This window comes from Haematobia irritans, chromosome 5, assembly GCF_050003625.1.
Source record: "Haematobia irritans isolate KBUSLIRL chromosome 5, ASM5000362v1, whole genome shotgun sequence".
Lineage (NCBI taxonomy): Eukaryota > Metazoa > Arthropoda > Insecta > Diptera > Muscidae > Haematobia > Haematobia irritans.
The window spans coordinates 127,307,910-127,329,931 of NC_134401.1; the positions used below are offsets into that span (position 1 = coordinate 127,307,910).

The following is a 22,022-nucleotide window of genomic DNA, read 5'->3' on the forward strand; positions in this document are numbered from 1 at the left end:
ATGGTATTATATGGTATCTAACAACCATGCAAAAATTGGTCCATATCTCTCCATGATTATATGTATAGGCCCCATATAAACCGATCCCCAGATTTGATCTCCGGAGCCTCTTGGAAGAGCAAAATTCATCCGATCCGGTTAAAATTTGGTATGAGGTATTATTATATGGCATCTAAAAACCATGCAAAAATTGGTCCATATCGGTCCATATAAACCGATCCCCTGATTTGAATTCCGGAGCTTCTTGAAAGAGCAAAATTCATCCCAACCGGTTGACATTTGGTACGTCGTGTATGTATATAGTATCTAATAATCATGCAAAAATTGGTCCATATCGGTCCATAATTATGTATAGCCCCCATATAAACCGATCCCCAGATTTGAACTCCGGAGCCTCTTGGAAGAGCAAAATTCATCCGATCTGGTTGACATTTGGTACGTCGTGTAGGTTAGGTTAGGTGGCAGCCCGATGTATCAGGCTCACTTAGACTATTCAGTCCATTGTGATACCACAGTGGTGAACTTCTCTCTTATCACTGAGTGCTTCCCGATTCCATGTTAAGCTCAATGACAAGGGACCTCCTTTTTATAGCCGAGTCCGAACGGCGTTCCACATTGCAGTGAAACCACTTATAGAAGCTTTGAAACCCTCAGAAATGTCACCAGCATTATTGAGGTGGGATAATCCACCGCTGAAAAACTTTTTAGTGTTCGGTCGTAGCAGGAATCGGACCCACGACCTTGTGTATGCAAGACGGGCATGCTAAACATTGCATGCCCGCCTTGCATAGACCATAGAGGCCATATACTTACGTCGTGTAAGTATATGGTCTCTAATAACCATACAAAAATTGGTATATATCAGTCCATCATTATCCGATTCATTCATCCGATTCTGTTGAAGTTTGGTACATTGCGATAGTATATGGCCGCCAACAAACATGCCAAAATTGGTCCATATCGATCTATATTTATATATAGCCGATCCCCAATCAAACAAAAATTGGTCCATATCGGTTCATAATCATGGTGGCCATTAGCGCCAAAAATAATCTACCAAAATTTTATTTCTATAGAAAATTTTATTTTTTATTTATTTCTATAGAAAATTGTTTCAAATTTTTCCATAGAAAAATTTTTTTTTTCTATAGAAAATTTTGTCAAAATTTTATTTCTATAGAAAAATTTGTCAAAATTTTATTTCTATAGTAATTTTTTTTCTATAGAAAATTTTGTCAAAATTTTATTTTTATAGAAAATATTGTCAAAATTTTATTTCTGTAGAAAATTTTGTCAATATTTTATTTCTATAGAAAAATTTTGTCAAACTGAATTATATACGTATTTAATCGGCCTATTTTTAGTTTAATATATACCACGTATGGATAAACTTACAATTTACAAAAGACGGTATTAGGAAGTTTGAAGATACCTTGCCATCGGCAAGTGTTATCGCAACCCAAGTAATTCGACCGTCTGTAGTAGAAGTTTCTACGCAATCCATGGTGGAGGGTACACAAGCTTCGGCCTGGCCGAACTTATGGCCGTATATACTTGTTTTTAAATTTAAAGTCAATAGATTTTGTAGAAGTTTAAAAATGCTTCTCCCAATCGATTCCGATTTGTATATGGGAATCTAAACCTTTATATAGCTCCCAACCAATTGGAAGGAATTGGAAATGTTGGTCTACATAGTGGTGAAGGGTATAATATAGTCTGCCCCGCCCGACTTTAGACTTTACTAACTTGTTTTTATATGCTGTTAGTAGAAGTAGAAAAAAAAAAATAAAAAGTAATGTTTTAAACATTAGTTTTATTTCGGTAGTGAAATGGTTAAGAAATCTACGTTAATGACATCTATTTCGTAATATCTGCTACTTCTGCCAACGAATTACATGAAATTTGGAAACTAGTATTAGAAATGTAAAAAAAAAAATATTTTTAATTGATTTAATTTTTAATTAAAACAAAATCAATCACAAAAATTCATTGAATCATTTCTGAGAAATTTAATTTTTTTCGTGATTGAAGACAAAAATTAAAAAATATGCATATCAGAAATATTGACTTTAGATCCCATAAACAAAATATCACCTTCCGACTAGATTTAAACTTTGGTGGGCGTCCTTCCGTCTATTAATGTTTTTGTTGATCGCAAGTTTGTTGATGTAATTATTAACCGATTTTGATGAAATTTAGTACATGGTGTTTTTTGCCACACCGACGAACACTATTGAAATTGGATAAAATTTAGATAAAACCCCGTATGAGCAGGAATCTAGAAGTACCGAAACGATCGTTTATTGTACCGTATTGTAGTCTAATGGAGATTGCCTTAATTTCCCTATGTTGTTTAAGATTTTCTTTTAGAAATTTATTTTAAAGCTAAGATTTGGTTTCAACTTGAAATTTATACAGTAATTCGTTTATTTTTATCTTTGCGTCTCCACATATTTTTTTTGTTAACCTTTCGCCTATTTCTCTCTTTCACATCTCTTAATATTCATTAATTGAAGTCTGCGTGCTCTAAAACAAATACAATATTCACCTCTGATATCTGTGCAGGGGTCGCAAATATAAATAAAGTATTTGTATTAAATAATGTATATATATATAAAATATAAGCTTATTTATCATAGAGATATTTATTGCAAAATATTTGTGGAAATGCCAACATTTTGTAATTCGTTCCCACTGTAAATATGACTAAAAACTAAAGAGCAACAATGCTACAAACACATAGTACGTATTGTCTAAAATTTATCAAAATGGGAAGGGCAAATCTGTGTTGGATTCACATGTCAGTGTTACACACACATATTGAACATATGTGTGAGTGAGTATATTTGGGGATTTGTGGGTACCAAAAGAGTAGTAATCGGTGCTATAGTGGTTATCGTATATGTGACTATGTTTGTTAGTAACTGTCTCAGTAGTTAGGGAATTGATGCTGACTGATACTAATGTCGATGTTGATGCCGATAATGATAACTATGGCGTTGACTATGATGATGACGACGACAGAGAGGAGAATGCTGATGCTGCCGATTATAATAGTCATAATGATAATGGCATGAAAATTGACATTATTATTGTCATGTTTATCCGTCCATCCAAATACTCCTACTCAAGGCATGAATCAAGACACAAGACCCACATCTAACTGTCTTAATATGCGCATATATTTAGTATTTATTATCCATATACATGAGGGAGAAATTCATGCTAAATTTGCTTTTGAATCTATAGTTGGGTGTTGTATAGGAGTAGGCCAAATAAATAGCTGAGAATATCATGACAAGGTAGAAATGTTCTTAGAATCTATGTCTTCAGTTTCGTAGAAAATAAGATGAGGTGGGAAGTAGTAATTTAGAGGGCATAGATATCGATGTCATTAAAAAGGGTGTGAGTATTTTGATGGGAAAGAAGGCGATATAACTTCCCGGCAATCATGATCACTAATTGAAAAATACTTTTATATTTCCAATGATTTTATCTATGCTTTAATTATTTTAGTACTGATTCCGAGCCAAAGATACGAGAGGTTACAGTAATGATAAATTTAATAACCCAGCAAAAAAAATAAAAATTCTTTTAAAGCCACGACTTTAAAAGCACTTCCAAAAATGTCCTCCCCAAGATGTTCTTCATTTTAAGTACACAGAAAGTTCTTTTAATTACATTTTTTATAAATTGCTTTTTTCATATTTTTAATATATAATTTTTAATTTTATTGTTTCAAATAGGGTAAAAACGGAGTAAGAAATAATAAATGGTACAAATTGTTCAAATTTTGTCGAAACAAATGTTAAATTAAATCTTGAACAAGTATATTCGGCCAGGCCGAAGCTTATGTACCCTTCACCATGGATTGCGTAGAAACATCTACTGAAGACTGTCATCCACAATCGAATTACTTGGGTTGCGGTAACACTTGCCAATGGCATGGTATCTTAAAACTTCGTAACACCGTCTTCTAAATTGCAAGGTAGTCCATACGTGGTATATATTAAACTAAAAAAGGCCGATTAAATACGTATATAATTAAGTTTGACAAAATTTTCTATAGAAATAAAATTTTGACAAAATAAAATTTTGAGAACTTTTTCTATAGAAGTAAAATTTGGACAAAATTTTCATTAGAATTAAAATTTTGACAACATTCTCTATAGAAATAAAATTTTGACAAAATTTTCTATAGAAATAAAATTTTGCCAACATTTTCTATAAAAATAAAATTTGCCAAAATTTTCTATTGGAATAAAATTTTGACAAAATTTTCTATAGAAATAAAATTTTGACAAAATTTTCTATAGAAATAAAATTTTGGTAGATTATTTTTGGCTCCAGTGGCAACCATGATTATGAACCGATTTACCAATTTTTGTGTGATTGGGGATCGGCTATATATAACTGTAGACCAACACCACCACTTTCCAAATTTCAACCGGATCGGATGAATTTTGCTCCTCGAAGAGGCTCCGGAAATCAAATCTGGGGAACGGTTTTATAGCCGCCATTATATTTATGGATCGATATGGACCAATTTTTGCATGTTTTTTAACGACTATATACTAACACCACGTACCAAATTTCAATCGAATCGGATGAATTTTGCTCCTCCAAGAGGCTCCGGAGGTCAAATCTGGGGATCGATTTATATGGGGGCTATATATAATTATGGACCGATATGAACCAATTTTTGCATGGTTGTTAAAGAACATATATTAAAACCATGTACCAAATTTCAACCGGATCGGATGAATTTTTCTCCTCTAAGAGGCTCCGAAGGTCAAATCTGGGGATCGGTTTATATGGGGGCTATATATAATTATGCACCGATATGGACCAATTTTTGCAAGATTGTTAGAGACGATACACTTATACCATGTACCAAATTTCAGCCAGATCGGATGAAATATGCTACTCTTAGAGGCTCCGCAAGCCATATCTGGGGGTCCGTTTATATGGGGGCTATACGTAAAAGTGGACCGATATGGCCCTTTTGCAATACCATCTGACCCACATCAATAAAAACTACTTGTGTCTAGCTTCTTTCGTTCGGAAGTTATCGTGATTTCAACAGACGGACGGAAATGCTTAGATCGACTCAGAATTTCACCACGAACCAGAATATATATATATATTTTATGGGGTCTTAGAGCAATATTTCGATGTGTTACAAACGGAATGACAAAGTTAATATACCTCCTATCCTATGGTGGAGGGTATAAAAATTGCAAATTTTTGAAAATATTTGAGGTCACATGATTCAGACAAGCATTAGGATGCCTTCAAAGTCATTAAAAAAATTTAAAATTATTTGGCAAAATATAGCAAATTTTTTTTTTAATTCATATCCGAAACACTGAATTCGGGTCACACTTTAAGAAGTGATGCAAATTAAGAGTGCAACAGCTGTTAAAATGGTGGATATCCGTCCTAAGACAAGCCCATGTTAAATGCATCGCTTCTGCGCCTATTTTGCACCACTTCCGCACTACATTACTACGTTCGGCGACTCTTTTTATTGCTGGGATGCAATTCACTTCTAAATTAAATTTTGCCGAGTCCGAGCGGCCTTTCACATTGCGGTGAAACCACTTAGAGAAACTTTGAGCACTCAGATATCTCACCAGTATTAATGAGAGGGGATAATACACCACTGAAAACCGTTTTGGTGTTTTGATTGAAACTGGGATTTGATTCATGATCTTTTCTACATATGTAAGGCGGACATGCTAACCATTGCTATACGGTTGCTCCGAAGAGATCTTAAGATTACCACTAGCTTCATTCTTATTACGTGGACCTCTTGTTGTGGAAGAGGAATATTTTCCACATAGAAGTTGAAGAGTAATTGTCCGATATATGTCTTCCAAGTGTAAATGGGCTTGTGATTCAGTTTCAGAATTTTCTTGTTTATATTGCAAGGGTACTAGATAATATCTTCGGCCAGGGGACCAATATCTTCGGTCGGGTCTAGTAGTCAGATCCATTGGACCAGTAAAAATTGGAGCCAAAAAAAGCAATGAAAATATTCCAAATTAGATTAGAAGCAAATAGTTTTACATGGGCTTGTCATAGGAAAGATGTCATCAGTTTAAGCAATCGCTGCATTGATTTCGCATAAATTCTTAAGATATGATGCTATTTTATTATTTCGGATCGTTTGAAAAATTAAGAAAGAAATCTTTAAAAAATTATACCTTTTCGTTACTTTTTGAATTCTGTCTCGATAAATGGACGTGTCCAATAATACTAGGTCATATTTTATGGTAAAGTCCACATTAATTGACAAATGTATCACTTTTTTAATATGTTTTGGAAATTTCCATTGTTTTTCTTTGTATATACTATGTTTTATTCCTATTAAAAATCAGAAAATATAAATTTATTGCTAAAACTGCTTAAAATAAAGTATTTTTGTATAACACATCAAAACAACTTCCTGTGAAGTACAAAATACGTCCAGAAGAACATCCCTACCTAAATAAACGTAATGTTAAAAGCGTTAATTTTACTTATATTTTTATTTGTACTAACAGTATTTATTAGCTGATGGCCACAGTTGTCAATGCTTTTTTTTCTACTTTATACAAATATTATATTTACTATAAATTTAGTATTAATTATAAATAAATAAATAACAGCTTTTAGAAAACAAATTGTAATTTTAGAGGACCTACCTCAATTAGTTCAAGAGCTATTGGTTTGTTATTCCCTCCACCATAGGATGGGGGTATATTAACTTTGTCATTCCGTTTGCAACACATCGAAATATTGCTCTAAGACCCCATAAAGTATATATATTCTGGGTCGTGGTGAAATTCTGAGTCGATCTGAACATGTCCGTCCGTCCATCCGTCCGTCCGTCTGTTGAAATCACGCTAACTTCCAAACGAAACAAGCTATCGACTTGATACTTGGCACAAGTAGTTGTTATTGATGTAGGTTGGATGATGTTGCAAATGGGCCATATCGGTCCACTTTTACGTATAGCCCCCATATAAACAGACCCCCAAATTTGGCTTGCGATTGCTTTAAGAGAAGCAAATTTCATCCGATCCGGTAGAAATTTGGTACATGGTGTTAGTATATAGTCTCTAATAACCATGCAAAAATTGATCCATATCGGTTCACTTTTACGTATAGCCCCCATATAAACAGACCCCCAAATTTGGTTTCCGATTGCTTTAAGAGAAGCAAATTTCATCCGATCCGGCTGAAATTTGGTACATGGTGTTAGTATATGGTCTCTAACAACCATGTAAAAATTGGTCCATATCGGTCCATAATTACATATAGTCCCCATATAAACCGATCCCCCGATTTGGCTTGCGAAGCCGATCCGGCTGAAATTTGGTACGTGGTGTTAGTATATGGTCTCTAACAACCATGCAAGAATTGGTCCATATCGGTCCATAATTATATATAGCCCCCATATAAATCGATCCCTAGATTTGTCCTCCGGAGCTTCTTGGAGGAGCTAAATTCATCCGATCCGGTTGAAATTTGGAACATGGTGTTAGAATGTGGTCTCTAACAAACACGCAAGAATTGGTCCATATTGGTGCATAATTATATATAGCCTCCATATAAACCGTTCCCCAGATTTGATCTCCGGAGCCTCTTGGAGGAGCAAAATTCATCCGATCCGGTTGAAATTTCCAACGTGGTGTTAGTTTAAGGCCGCTTATAACCACGCCATAATTGGTCCATATCGGTCTATAGTTATATATAGCCGATCCCCAATCACACAAAAATTGGTCTATATCGGTTCATAATCATGGTTGTCACTCGAGCCAAAAATAATCTACCAAAATTTTGTTTTTATAGAAAACATTGTCAAAATGTTATTTCTATAGAAAAATTTGTCAAAATTTTATTTCTATAAAAAATTTTGTCAAACTTTTATTTCTATAGAAAATTTTGTCAAAATTTTATTTCTATAGAAAATTTTTTCCACATTTTATTTCTATAGAAAATTTTTTCCAAATTTTATTTCTATAGAAAAGTTTTTCCAAATTTTATTTCTATAGAAAATTTGTTCCAAATTTTACTTCTATAGAAAATTTGTTCCAAATTTTATTTCTATAGAAAATTTGTTCCAAATTTTATTTCTATAGAAAATGTTGCCAAATTTTATTTCTATAGAAACTTTAAACTTAATTATAAACGTATTTAATCGGCCTTTTTTAGTTTAATATATACCACGTATGGACTATGTTGTATATATTACGGTGTTAGGAAGTTTTGAGATACCTTGCCATCGGCAAGTGTTACCGCAACCCAAGTAATTCAATTGTGGATCACAGTCTTCAGTAGAAGTTTCTACATAATCCATGGTGGAGGGTACGTAAGCTTCGGCCTGGCCGAACTTACGGCCGTATATATTTGTTCTGAAAAATTAATACTTGAATTGACACCAAATGACCTTACGAAAATAAGAGCTATTTGGCCTATAATATCTATCGAGGTGTGAGAAAAAAATACAGTAAAATATACAAAAAAAAATCATTGTTGTATGATTGTCCATTTACTAGAGACATACACTAGAAAAATTGTCTCAATATTTCGTATTTTTCGTTTACTGTTAAAGATGTTTACAAAACTGAATTTTCGTGCTTACCAATGAAAATATTTATAGCTTATTTAGATAAAAGCATCTGCTATAAAATAACATTGAGGAATAAATCGAAACTAAGTGGGGAAATAGAGTTTGGTGTTGTTTTCGAATGTCCTCCTAAGTGCACATCGGTAGTCATCGGAAAAAGGAAGATAGGAAGTAATGACATTGGAAGAACTTCTACATTTTCTTGGTGGGTCTTGGTGACTTGATATTACCATGATGACATTCTTCTGGTTAAAAAAACTACACTTTCTTGGCACAGACATCTGTTATAAGAGGGAGTTATCGCTGCCACGGAGGTCTATATTTATTTACAATACGGATATATACCTGAGTCAGGAACGATCCAGGTACACTTCTTAACCTTCTTCCTTCGAGTAACCTCCGATAGCTAAGCGTGTTCTCAGATCGGATTGGCTCTCTAAGGAGATGTCCTAAGAAAGTGTATTTTTATACCCTCCACCATAGGATGGGGGTATATTAACTTTGTCATTCCGTTTGTAACACATCGAAATATTGCTCTAAGACCCCATAAAGTATATATATTCTGGGTCGTGGTGAAATTCTGAGTCGATCTGAGCATGTCCGTCGGTCCGTCCGTCTGTTGAAATCACGCTAACTTCCGAACGAAACAAGCTATCGACTTGAAACTTGGCACAAGTAGTTGCTATTGATGTAGGTCAGATGGTATTGCAAATGGGCCATATCGGTCCACTTTTACGTATAGCCCCCATATAAACGGACCACCAAATTTGGCTTGCGATTGCTCTAAGAGAAGCAAATTTCATCCGATCAGGCAGAAATTGGCTACATGGTGTTAGTATATGGTCTCTAACAACCATGCAAAAATTGGTCCACATCGGTCCATAGCTATATATAGCCCCCATATTAACCGATCCCCCGATTTGGCTTGCGGAGTCTCTAAGAGAAGTAAATTTCATCCGATCCGGCTGAAATTTTGTATATGGTGTTAGTATATGGTCTCTAATGACCATGCAAAAATTGGTCCACATCGGTCCATAATTATATATAGCCCCCATATAAACCGATTACCAGATTTGTCCTCCGGAGTCTCTTGGAAGGCCAAAATTCATCTGATTGAGTTGAAATTTGGTACGTGGTGTTAATATATGGACTCAAACACCCATGCAAAAATTGGTCGAAATCGTCAATAATTATATATAGGCCCGATATAAACTGATCCCCAGATTTGAATTTCGGAGCCCCTTGGAAGAGCAAAATCCATCCGATTTGGTTGAAATTTGGTACGTGATGTTAGTATATGGTCTCTAACAACCATGCAAAAATTGGTCCACATCGGTCCATAATTATATATAGCCCCCATATAAACCGATCCCCAGATTTGACCTCCGGTGCCTTTTGGAGAAGCAAAATTCAACTATGCCAAAAGTGGTCCATATCAGTCCATAATCATATATAGCCCCCATATAAACCGATCCCGAGATTTGGTTTTGGAGCCTCTTTGAGGAACAAATTTCTTCCGAGCCAGTTGAAATTTGGTACATTGTGCTAGTATATGGCCGTTAACAACCATGCCTTACTAGGTCCATATCGGTCTATAGTTATATATAGCCCTCAGATAAATCGATCCCCAATCACACAAAAATTGGTCCATATCAAGTTCATAACTGTATATAGCCCCCATATTTCAATTCTGGCTCTCTACGTACTGTGCAAAAGTCCATGTCGATTCGTAATTATTTCTGGACTTACCTATACATAACTTTTTTGTCTAATATATACCACGTGGACCATGGACTAACTCGCAATTTAGAAAACGATGTTAAGAAGTTGGATTAATACCACAACCCAAGTAATTCGATTGTTGATGACAGTCTTTCGTAGAACTTTCTACGCAATCCATTGTGGAGGGTACATAAGATTCGGCCTGGCTGAACTTACGGCCGTATATACTTGTTTTAATTTGGATGGACCTAACAAATCGGTGTAGTATGGTACTCGATGTAGTTAATGTCGATCATAACTTGTGATTTACATGACTTTGGGTTTTTATGAATGACTTTTATTGAATTTTGTTAAACGTTACCACCCCCAATCAATTTACAGACATCCCATACACAATTTATATTATTCATGTGGGCTACTTAGAATATTACGACTTTTATCCTTCGCATTGTCATACAAATTGCCTTAATGTGGTCACTTCTTTAACGTAAATCCTAGTCACTGTGTCGCATGAAGTGAGCATCCGTAGATAGGGATACTCCAAAAAATCCGTACGTGTTTATTATCCTTATTTCAATTTGGCCAAATGCCATAACCATCTTGAATAAAAAAATCCTACTCACATCCATTCCTTCGGAAGGATCATGAAAGTAATGAAAGCTAATTTGACACGCAATACAACAACAACAGCAAAAAGAAAAGAATCAAAATAAGGCATAAGCGAGTGAATAGAAAGTTATAAAAATTAAATCAACATTGTTTGTTAAAAATGGTGCTAATCATAAATATTTACTTAACATCATTAAATTTAATTTACTTGTTGCACGCTATCACCGCTACATCCTATTGGGAGCCCACACAGCCAATGCGGGAACAATCCGAGGGACGAAGACTATTAACAATGAAATTGCAAATATAACAATAAAAGTAAATAACAAAAGAATAAGAATAACGCAATGATGCGAAAAACAAGCACAATAAAGCTCTACAAAACACGAACATGGATGATATGAAAATTAAACATGAAAGTCCAAATCACTTCATGATTCCAAGACACAATCAATATGGATAATATGTGATTTTCTATGAAAGCACTAATAGGGGGAAAAGCGAATTAAATGTAGCCTACAATGACACAGCATAAAATGTATGGAGAAAATGAAAATAATTTAATAAATTATTAATGCAAAATGTCAATTGGTTATAACCTATGATTTATTAGTCAACCTCTTAGGGAGGTCAAATCAGTAGCCTTCTATGAGGAATCAATGTACATAAAATTAAAGTTCATCATAATAATTGTACATAATTGCAAGAAAAATTTTCTATAGAAATATAAAATTTTTGACAAAATTTTCTATGGCAATAAAATTTTGGTAGATTATTTTTGGCTCGAGTGGCAATGATGATTTTTCTATGATTGGGGATCGGTTTATTTGGGGGCTATATATAATATAGATCGATACGGATCAATTTTGGCATGGTTGTTATCGGCCATACACTAACGAAATGCATCAAATCGGATCGGATGAATTTTGCTCCTTCAAGAGGCTCCGGAGGTCAAATCAGGGGATCGTGTACCAAATTTCAGCCGGATCGGATGAAATTTGCTTCTCTTTGAGGCTCCGCAAGCCAAATTTGGGGATCGGTTTATATGGGGGCTATATATAATTATGGACCGATGTGCACCAATTTTTGCATGGTTGTTAGAGACCACATATATCAACACTATGCACCATCCGGATCGGATGAAATTTGCTTCTCTTTGAGGCTCCGCAAGCCAAATCTAGGAATCGGTTTATATGGGGGATATATATAATTATGGACCGATGTGGATCAATTTGTGCATAATCGTTAAAGACCATATACCGACATCATGTACCAAATTTCAGCCATATCGGATGAAATATGCTTCTATTAGAGGCTCCGCAAGCCAAATCTGGGGGTCCGTTTATATGGGGGCTATACGTAGAAGTGAAACGATATGGCCCAAATCAATAACAACTACTTGTGCCAAGTTTCAAGTTGATAGCTTGTTTCGTTCACCATCCGGATCGGATGAAATTTGCTTCTCTTTGAGGCTCCGCAAGCCAAATCTAGGAATCGGTTTATATGGGGGATATATATAATTATGGACCGATGTGGATCAATTTGTGCATAATCGTTAAAGACCATATACCGACATCATGTACCAAATTTCAGCCATATCGGATGAAATATGCTTCTATTAGAGGCTCCGCAAGCCAAATCTGGGGGTCCGTTTATATGGGGGCTATACGTAGAAGTGAAACGATATGGCCCAAATCAATAACAACTACTTGTGCCAAGTTTCAAGTTGATAGCTTGTTTCGTTCGGTCGGACGGACATGCTTAGGTCGACTCAGAATTTCACCATGACCCATAATATATATACTTTATGGGGTCTTAGAGCAATATTTCGATGTGTTACAAACGGAATGACATACGTGGTATATATAGTCAAAAAAGTTATGTGTAGGTAAGTCTACAAATAATTACGAATCGATATGGACTTTTGGGTGGTTAAAATTTCAAGGGCCGATGTTGATTTTGAATAAAACACAAACTGTTTAGGAAATTGTCATAATATTATATTATTATTATATATTGGTATTACTCAATTATGTATAGAACAAACTATCGGCCAAATGGGCGCCGTGACCTCGGTGGCACACCTTCATCCGATGGTCCAAATTTTCGATGACGCTGAGGCATAATGGAGGTTCTATGCCGTTAATGTGCCGAATTATCTCATCTTTTAGCTCTTGAATTGTTGCTGGCTTATCGATGTACACCTTTTCTTTCAAATAACCCCAAAGAAAAAAGTCCAACGGTGTCAAATCACATGATCTTTGCGGCCAATTGACATCGCCATTACGTGAGATAACACGGTCATTGAATTTGTTGCGCAAAAGAGCCATTGTTTCGTTAGCTGTGTGGCAAGCGGCACTGTCCTGCTGAAACCACATATCGTCCATATCCATATCTTCCAATTCGGACCATAAAAAGTTCGTTATCATGTCACGATAGCGAACACCATTCACAGTAACTGCCTGATCGGCCTCATTTTGGAAAAAATACGGCCCGATGATGCCGCCAGCCCATAAACCGGACCAAACAGTCACTCTTTGTGGGTGCATTAGTTTTTCGACAATCACTCTTGGATTCTCATTCGCCCACTGAGGTGAAAATGTGCCTCATCACTGAAGATGATTTTCTTCGAAAATTGATCATCCACTGTTGCCATTTCTTGGAACCATTCTGCCCATTCACGATGTCCATGGTTCAAATTGAGTAAGTCTGAAATAGAGAAATGCCAAATAAAATTCGGAAAAAGCTTGGCGTTTAGGTGTGGTTCACTTTCAATATCGGCCCTTATAATGTAACCACCCTTTACAATTATGATCTTGATATGGAGCAATTTTTGTGCGATTGGGGATCGATTTATCTGAGGGCTATATATAACTATAGACCGATGTGGACCTAGTTAGGTATGGTTGTTAACGGCCATATACTAGCACAATGTACCAAAAGGCTCCAAAACCAAATCTCATGATCGGTTTATATGGGAGCTATATATGATTATGGACTGATATGGACCACTTTTGATGTAGATGTATTAGTGCAAGAGAGTAATCCGTTCCGACGATATACCTTAGAGATGCTTTATATCACCGACGTTCCCAGCGAGAAGAGATTAAACTTTAAAACAGACACAGATAAATGTTCTCAAATGTATAGATACATCATAAAAAAACACGGACGCAGACATATTTAGTTGGCAATCAAATTTTCTAAAAAACAGACGTAATCACAAAACAAAAATGGGAAATATCTTAATGGATTTTTGTACCTACAGACGACTCAAGAAGGATCCGACTACGAGCCTCCAAAATAAAAATAACAGCTTAGTGGAAAAACTGTTTAAGGTTAATGCAATTACCTTTAATGAAAAGAAAAAATGGGCAAATAAAACATTTTTGCCACCTAGGATATATGGACTCCCAAAGATTCACAAGGAAGGTACGCCTCTAAGACCAATCTGCTCTTCAATCAATTCTCCAGGATATGACCTTTCCCGATATTTAGTCGACATTTTAAAACATTTGACGAAGGAATCAAAGTATAATATAAGAGACGCTGTGGATTTTAAATCTAGATTGACCAATGTTAAAATAGAATCTGACGAAACATTAATATCTTTTGACGTAATTTCCTTATTTCCAAGTGTACCAGTTGAACTAGCCATTAAGACAATTGAGAAAAAGTGGAATATTTTGGAGCAGTACACTAATATACCCCGAGGACTATTCATTGAAATATTAAAATTTTGCATTAAGGACACAAGGTATTTTAAATATGAGGAAAAGTTTTACAGTCAACAAAAAGGATTACCCATGGGATCTCCAGCTTCACCAGTAATTGCTGATATAGTAATGGAAGATTTATTGGATGACTCGATTGGAAAAATGCCAAATAAGCCCAAAATATTGACGAAATATGTGGACGACTTGTTTGGAATCATAAAGAAAACAGAAACGATCAACACTATCAACGTTCTAAATTCATACAATAAGCTAATTCAATTTACGATGGAAGAGGAAAATGACAACAAACTGGCATACTTGGACACGATAGTAATAAGGAAAGAAAATAGGATTCTTCTTGATTGGTACCAAAAAGACACAGCTTCTGGACGATTGGTCAATTTTCATTCCAAACATCCAAAATCAATGATAATAAACACCGCGAACAATTTCATAAATAGAGTTTTGACAATAAGTGACAAGATATATCATCATCAAAATAAGCAAAAGATACGAGACATTTTATTAATGAATGACTTCTCAAAGAAGACTATAAAAGATTTATTACAACGTGCACAGAAGCCAAAAAAGGACAATATCAATAAGGAGCCAAAAATATACAAATCTGTCACTTTTATACCTGGTTTCTCCGAAAGATTCAAAAACTCTGAAATTTATGACAAGGACAAGATTCAACTCGCTTTCAGAACGCACAATACAATGGACCAATTCTATGGGAAAACAAAATCAAAAGTTAAAAAGGAGGACAAATCAAATTTAGTATACCAAATAAAATGTAATGGAGACGGGTCCGACATATGCCAAAAGGTATATGTTGGTACTACAGGAACTAAATTAAAGACGAGAATTTCATCCCACAAATCTGACCACAAGGCTAGAGATAAGCCATTGGATCAAAAGACGGCACTCGCAACCCACTGTACACAAACTGGACACAGCCGAATTTTGACGATGTAGATGTATTAGTGCAAGAGAGTAATCCGTTCCGACGATATACCTTAGAGATGCTTTATATCACCGACGTTCCCAGCGAGAAGAGATTAAACTTTAAAACAGACACAGATAAATGTTCTCAAATGTATAGATACATCATAAAAAAACACGGACGCAGACATATTTAGTTGGCAATCAAATTTTCTAAAAAACAGACGTAATCACAAAACAAAAATGGGAAATATCTTAATGGATTTTTGTACCTACAGACGACTCAAGAAGGATCCGACTACGAGCCTCCAAAATAAAAATAACAGCTTAGTGGAAAAACTGTTTAAGGTTAATGCAATTACCTTTAATGAAAAGAAAAAATGGGCAAATAAAACATCTTTGCCACCTAGGATATATGGACTCCCAAAGATTCACAAGGAAGGTACGCCTCTAAGACCAATCTGCTCTTCAATCAATTCTCCAGGATATGACCTTTCCCGATATTTAGTCGACATTTTAAAACATTTGACGAAAGAATCAAAGTATAATATAAGAGACGCTGTGGATTTTAAATCTAGATTGACCAATGTTAAAATATAATCTGACGAAACATTAATATCTTTTGACGTAATTTCCTTATTTCCAAGTGTACCAGTTGAACTAGCCATTAAGACAATTGAGAAAAAGTGGAATATTTTGGAGCAGTACACTAATATACCCCGAGGACTATTCATTGAAATATTAAAATTTTGCATTAAGGACACAAGGTATTTTAAATATGAGGAAAAGTTTTACAGTCAACAAAAAGGATTACCCATGGGATCTCCAGCTTCACCAGTAATTGCTGATATAGTAATGGAAGATTTATTGGATGACTCGATTGGAAAAATGCCAAATAAGCCCAAAATATTGACGAAATATGTGGACGACTTGTTTGGAATCATAAAGAAAACAGAAACGATCAACACTATCAACGTTCTAAATTCATACAATAAGCTAATTCAATTTACGATGGAAGAGGAAAATGACAACAAACTGGCATACTTGGACACGATAGTAATAAGGAAAGAAAATAGGATTCTTCTTGATTGGTACCAAAAAGACACAGCTTCTGGACGATTGGTCAATTTTCATTCCAAACATCCAAAATCAATGATAATAAACACCGCGAACAATTTCATAAATAGAGTTTTGACAATAAGTGACAAGATATATCATCATCAAAATAAGCAAAAGATACGAGACATTTTATTAATGAATGACTTCTCAAAGAAGACTATAAAAGATTTATTACAACGTGCACAGAAGCCAAAAAAGGACAATATCAATAAGGAGCCAAAAATATACAAATCTGTCACTTTTATACCTGGTTTCTCCGAAAGATTCAAAAACTCTGAAATTTATGACAAGGACAAGATTCAACTCGCTTTCAGAACGCACAATACAATGGACCAATTCTATGGGAAAACAAAATCAAAAGTTAAAAAGGAGGACAAATCAAATTTAGTATACCAAATAAAATGTAATGGAGACGGGTCCGACATATGCCAAAAGGTATATGTTGGTACTACAGGAACTAAATTAAAGACGAGAATTTCATCCCACAAATCTGACCACAAGGCTAGAGATAAGCCATTGGATCAAAAGACGGCACTCGCAACCCACTGTACACAAACTGGACACAGCCCGAATTTTGACGATGTAGATGTATTAGTGCAAGAGAGTAATCCGTTCCGACGATATACCTTAGAGATGCTTTATATCACCGACGTTCCCAGCGAGAAGAGATTAAACTTTAAAACAGACACAGATAAATGTTCTCAAATGTATAGATACATCATAAAAAAACACGGACGCAGACATATTTAGTTGGCAATCAAATTTTCTAAAAAACAGACGTAATCACTCTCTACAATTTTTTGATTATTTCCTAAAAATACTTTAATGTAAATATAAATTGTTTGTGTTACTCGTACATTGTGTACTAATATTTGTTATTTATGTAGATCCCCGTCGAAGACTAACGATGTTAGTCGAAATATTGGAGAATAAAGTTAACAAGTAATCAAAAATCGTAAAAAGGATTTTTTATTAAAAGGACCTCAAGCCAAAATAATAATAAAATAAAATGGTTGTTAAATATCATATATTTCAGATCGGATGAATTTGGCTTCTCCAAAAGGCACCGGAGGTCAAATCTGGTGATCGGTTTATATCGGTTGATTACGGACCGATGTAGACCAATTTTTGCATGGTTGTTAGAGACCATATACTAACACCATGTACCAAATTTCAGCCGGATCGGATGAAATTTGCTTCTCTTAGAGGCTCCGAACGCCAAATCCGGGGATCGGTTTATATGGGGGCTTTATATAATTATGGACCGATGTGAACCAATTTTTGTATGGTTATTAGAGACCATATACTAACACCATGTTCTAAATTTCAGCCTGATCGATGTGTTACAAATCCTATGGTGGAGGGTATAAAAAGTTTTCATAAATTCCCTAAAGGAATTTTTCTAGCAGAAGTACCCACTAGGTTTGCATTAATTTTTTTATGAGAGTACAGTATTACGCTCAAGAAGAAACGGAACTGTGGAACTAAATGATTGAAATAGTCCCAGCTGTTCCTTAAATTTATAAAACTCCGGTCTTTTTCCTTGAATACGAAATTGGTAATTAAACGTAATAATAATTTCCTTGTAACAAAAAATCATGTGCTACTTATTAGAAAAATTCATTTTCTACCTAAATGTAACAAAAATCAAACAACCAATCAATGATTTTGTGGAAAAAATAAAATTCTCCAATTTTTAAATAGCTTCAGGTATAGCAACGGCTCAATTCCCCTTGAACCCTTCAACTTGTCAATCGATTAAAATCACTTTCACGCTGTCACTTCTGTTCATCACTACTAGCTGCTCCAACGACGACGACAAACGTTTAAGTAACTTTTTAGCAATGAAACTTAAACAAATATTTACGAAACGTGTCGTATCCAGAGACACAGATTCTCGCCAGGATAAAAACGATAAAAGGGGGAAAATTGCAAGACCAATACAAACGAAAAAAAAAGTTTTCTCAAAAAACAGGGATCTGTACAATCATACGCAAATGTTCGCATGTGTTGGATGTGAATGACAGACAGACGGCAGATTGAATATGGATGGACAGATGGATCTCCGCGTCTGTTGCACGCAAAGAAAAAAAACGTTTGGAAAACGTGTACCGAAAAGGTTTTTCTTTTGTTAGAGTTTTTTGAATTGCTTCGAAAATTTCAAACTTTTATCACCAAAAAAATTCGTTTGTTACAAAATTTTTATTTTTTCAATAAAAAAACTTATTTTTGAAACAACAACACAGTCCATTTCGTTTATATCAAACACTGTTCTTTTCGGACTTTAGGTCTTTAATAAGACACATTTTACAGTTCAAAATTTAATATAGTACAATGTAATGTTGAACATTTTTCGGAATCTTCCGAACATATCTGGAATATATAAAAAAAAAAAACAAAAGCAAAAAAAAAAAAACTTTGGTCGAAGCAGGGATGGAACCCATGACCTTTGGCATGCAAGTCGGACGTAGTAACCACTGCTCCACGGTGCCAAACTAAATGTTTGTTTCTGTTAAATAAACTTTGTTTATTCGGTTCGTGGGCGCCGCAAGCTATGCTATATAAATATAACTTATATGGATATTTATCTATTGATGACCATAACAGGTACATAGCTCAGTGGTTAGTGTGTTGGCTTACAAAGTGCATGGTCCGCGGTTCGATTCTCCGTACAGGCGAAAGGTAAAAAAAATTTTAAAAATTTATAAAATCGTATAATTTCTCCTACATTGTTGGTATTACAGGAAAAGGTGTTAGGAACTAAAAATCCTCGTGGATGTGAGAAAGATGTGAGGGACAATGCAATTAGCAAGAAAACAATGCTTTTTTTGAGCTAGTCTTTATGAAATTGTTTTTACATCCTGGAAAAGAGTAAACGTTTATCACAAAAAGTATATACTTTTCTTCCAAATACACTTCCTTACAGCGAAAAGCAAATGAGAAACGAACTTTGTTTGTCTAAAATTACGTTTGGGAGGAAAGAATTATTTTTTTGCGTGTGGAGTGTGTGTGAGAGTGTGTGTATGTAAATTTGAGTGTGAATAAAAGGTGGTCCAAATGGAAAGAACATCGAATCGCAACGAAAGAACATCACATAAATATTTCAATCAATTCATGTCAATTTTATCCACACGAAACTTCGTCATCACCTTTGTCACAGCCTTACGTTGTTTTTTTTTGGCCCTGCTGTGCCCCCAACTGATAAAGGAGGTTGGCCCATTTTTGCATGTTGTTATGTCAATAAATTCTGACCAGGTTTTTTTCATGCTTTTCCTTCAATACATATGAATACACGTTCGAACATTTATTATTTCCTCCGCCCCATTATTTTTACCACTGTCGCTTTTTCAAAGAGATGCAAAAAAGAAGCGACAAGAAAGTTCAATTGCCAAGAAAATTTTTCTTTGAATGTTTAAACCAGCAAAAGATTTTATTGAACATATTTTATTTTTAACTCTAGTATGTTAACATTCGTGATTATGTCCGTCAGAGGATCCGGATGAGGCATAAAATGTCGTTTCACATACAATGTCGATTGATGAATTGATTGCTTTATTCATCATTCGAATATATGCCTTTATTTATATCTCTTTTTGGATACTGGCTATGCAATAATTATATATCCGCTGAAGAAGGGAATAGACTTACTCCCATATACAATATTCCGTAAGGAAAACCTTTAAAAACTAAAGTTCGCAATTTTTGTTATTAATCGGTTCATATAATATCTAAATTATTTTTTTTATGCTTGAATAAGAAAATGAATACTAACGGTACATAACAGGACCATCGAATTAAAATGTGCTCTCAGGACGATCAAGAAATCAATTGTACATGACTAGATCTGTCTTTAAAGGATTTATATCCGGAGGGCTCTCTGTATAATATCTGTAATTGTAGAGGTAATTTTCCCCTGAATGCATTGTCTGCCTGCTTTTCCTTTATACCATTTCTTTTTATAAGGAAACCAGAAGGTTGTTTATAGCAACTTTCCAATGTGGTAGAACTCCTTCTTGTGCTTTTTGCTTCTGTTTACATATCTTTGAGAGTTTATATGCCATAGAGTAGCTAAAATACGTCACTTCGTTAGATGTTTATATATCAGCCTCAGTATCCTTTGATCAATTTTCAGAGTTGACAATGCATTTACTAAGTTCAATAGTAAATGCATTGTCACCTGAGAGGACTTGAGAGCAATCTTGAGCTAATGTTAATTTTAAGATAAATATGTATTAACCTTTCCAGAATCTTATGAAGGAGTAAAGGATTTCCTCGCTTTAGGTATGCAAACAATTTGCTTCCATTTTCATGGAATATATGCTAATAAATGCCCCTCCGCAGTGTTGAATGGAAAGAATGGACAGAAAAAATAAAAAAAAAAAATGACAACAATTCGATTCTTCTTATTTTTTTAACTTGCCAATAGTTGCCAATTTAATAATCACAACAATCTCCAGTCATATACCCAGAAAAAAAATTTGGAAGTTCTTCCAAAGGCACAACTTTACAAGTTGAATGGATAGAATGGACAGAAAAAATTAAAAACAAATTTTGACAACAATTCGATTCTTCTTAGTTTTTGAACTTTCCAATAGTTGCCAATTTAATAATCACAACAATCTCCAGTCATATACCCAGCAAAAAAATTTGAAAGTTCTTCCAAAGGCACAACTTTACAAGCACTTCCAAAAGATGCACTCCCAATGATGTTTTTTATTTTAACTACCCAGGAAGTTATTTTAATTAAATTTTTTATAACACGGTTTTTTCATACTTTTAATGGGTAATTTTAACATTTTTTGTTTCAACTAGGTTAAAAACAGAGTAAGAATTCATAAAATGGTACAAATCATTTAAATTTTGTCGAAAAAAAAAAAAATGTTAAATCCAATCTGAAAACAAGTATATATGGCCGTAAGTTCGGCCAGGCCGAATCTTATGTACCCTCCACCATGGATAGCGTAGAAACTTCTACGAAAGACTGTCATCCACAATCGAATTACTTGGGTTGTGGTATCTTAAATCGTTTTCTAAATTGTGAGTTAGTCCATACGTGGTATATATTAGACAAAAAAGTTTTGTGTAGGTAAGTCTACAAATAATTACGAATCGATATGGACTATTGCACGGTACGTACGGAGCCCGAATTGAAATATGTGGGTCGCTTATATATACAATTATGAACTTGATATGGACCAATTTTTGTGTGATTGGAGATCGATTTATCTGAGGGCTTTATATAACTATAGACCGATATGGACCTAGTTAGGCATGGTTGTTAACGGCCATATACT

The 22,022-nt window shown here is 34.7% G+C and overlaps 2 protein-coding genes across 2 annotated transcripts; both read left to right on the forward strand.

Annotated features, from left to right (window-relative positions):
- The first annotated feature begins 2,947 nt into the window (after nucleotides 1–2,947).
- LOC142240046 (uncharacterized) lies at nucleotides 2,948–15,642 on the forward strand. The gene is made up of 2 exons (XM_075311766.1): nucleotides 2,948–3,099; nucleotides 14,586–15,642. The coding sequence occupies exons 1-2, from the start codon at nucleotides 2,948–2,950 to the stop codon at nucleotides 15,640–15,642; spliced, it is 1,209 nt and encodes a 402-aa protein (XP_075167881.1).
- Nucleotides 15,643–15,689: 47 nt separating this feature from the next.
- LOC142240047 (uncharacterized) lies at nucleotides 15,690–18,752 on the forward strand. Its single transcript, XM_075311767.1, has 3 exons — nucleotides 15,690–15,763; nucleotides 16,257–17,425; nucleotides 18,433–18,752. Exons 1-3 carry the CDS (start codon nucleotides 15,690–15,692, stop codon nucleotides 18,750–18,752), a joined length of 1,563 nt encoding a protein of 520 aa, XP_075167882.1.
- The last annotated feature ends 3,270 nt before the right edge of the window (nucleotides 18,753–22,022 follow it).

What these genes read in the sequence shown, in the direction of transcription:
- LOC142240046 (XM_075311766.1), top strand. Translation starts at nt 2,948, where the DNA reads ATGCTGACTGATACTAATGTCGATGTTGATGCCGATAATGATAACTAT. An exon ending in ATTGACATTATTATTGTCAT is followed by an intron (nt 3,100 to 14,585) that starts GTTTATCCGTCC and finishes CTTATTTCCAAG; the next exon opens with TGTACCAGTTGAACTAGCCA.
- LOC142240047 (XM_075311767.1), top strand. Translation starts at nt 15,690, where the DNA reads ATGCTTTATATCACCGACGTTCCCAGCGAGAAGAGATTAAACTTTAAA. An exon ending in ACAGATAAATGTTCTCAAAT is followed by an intron (nt 15,764 to 16,256) that starts GTATAGATACAT and finishes CTTATTTCCAAG; the next exon opens with TGTACCAGTTGAACTAGCCA. An exon ending in TAAAACAGACACAGATAAAT is followed by an intron (nt 17,426 to 18,432) that starts GTTCTCAAATGT and finishes ATTTTTAAATAG; the next exon opens with CTTCAGGTATAGCAACGGCT.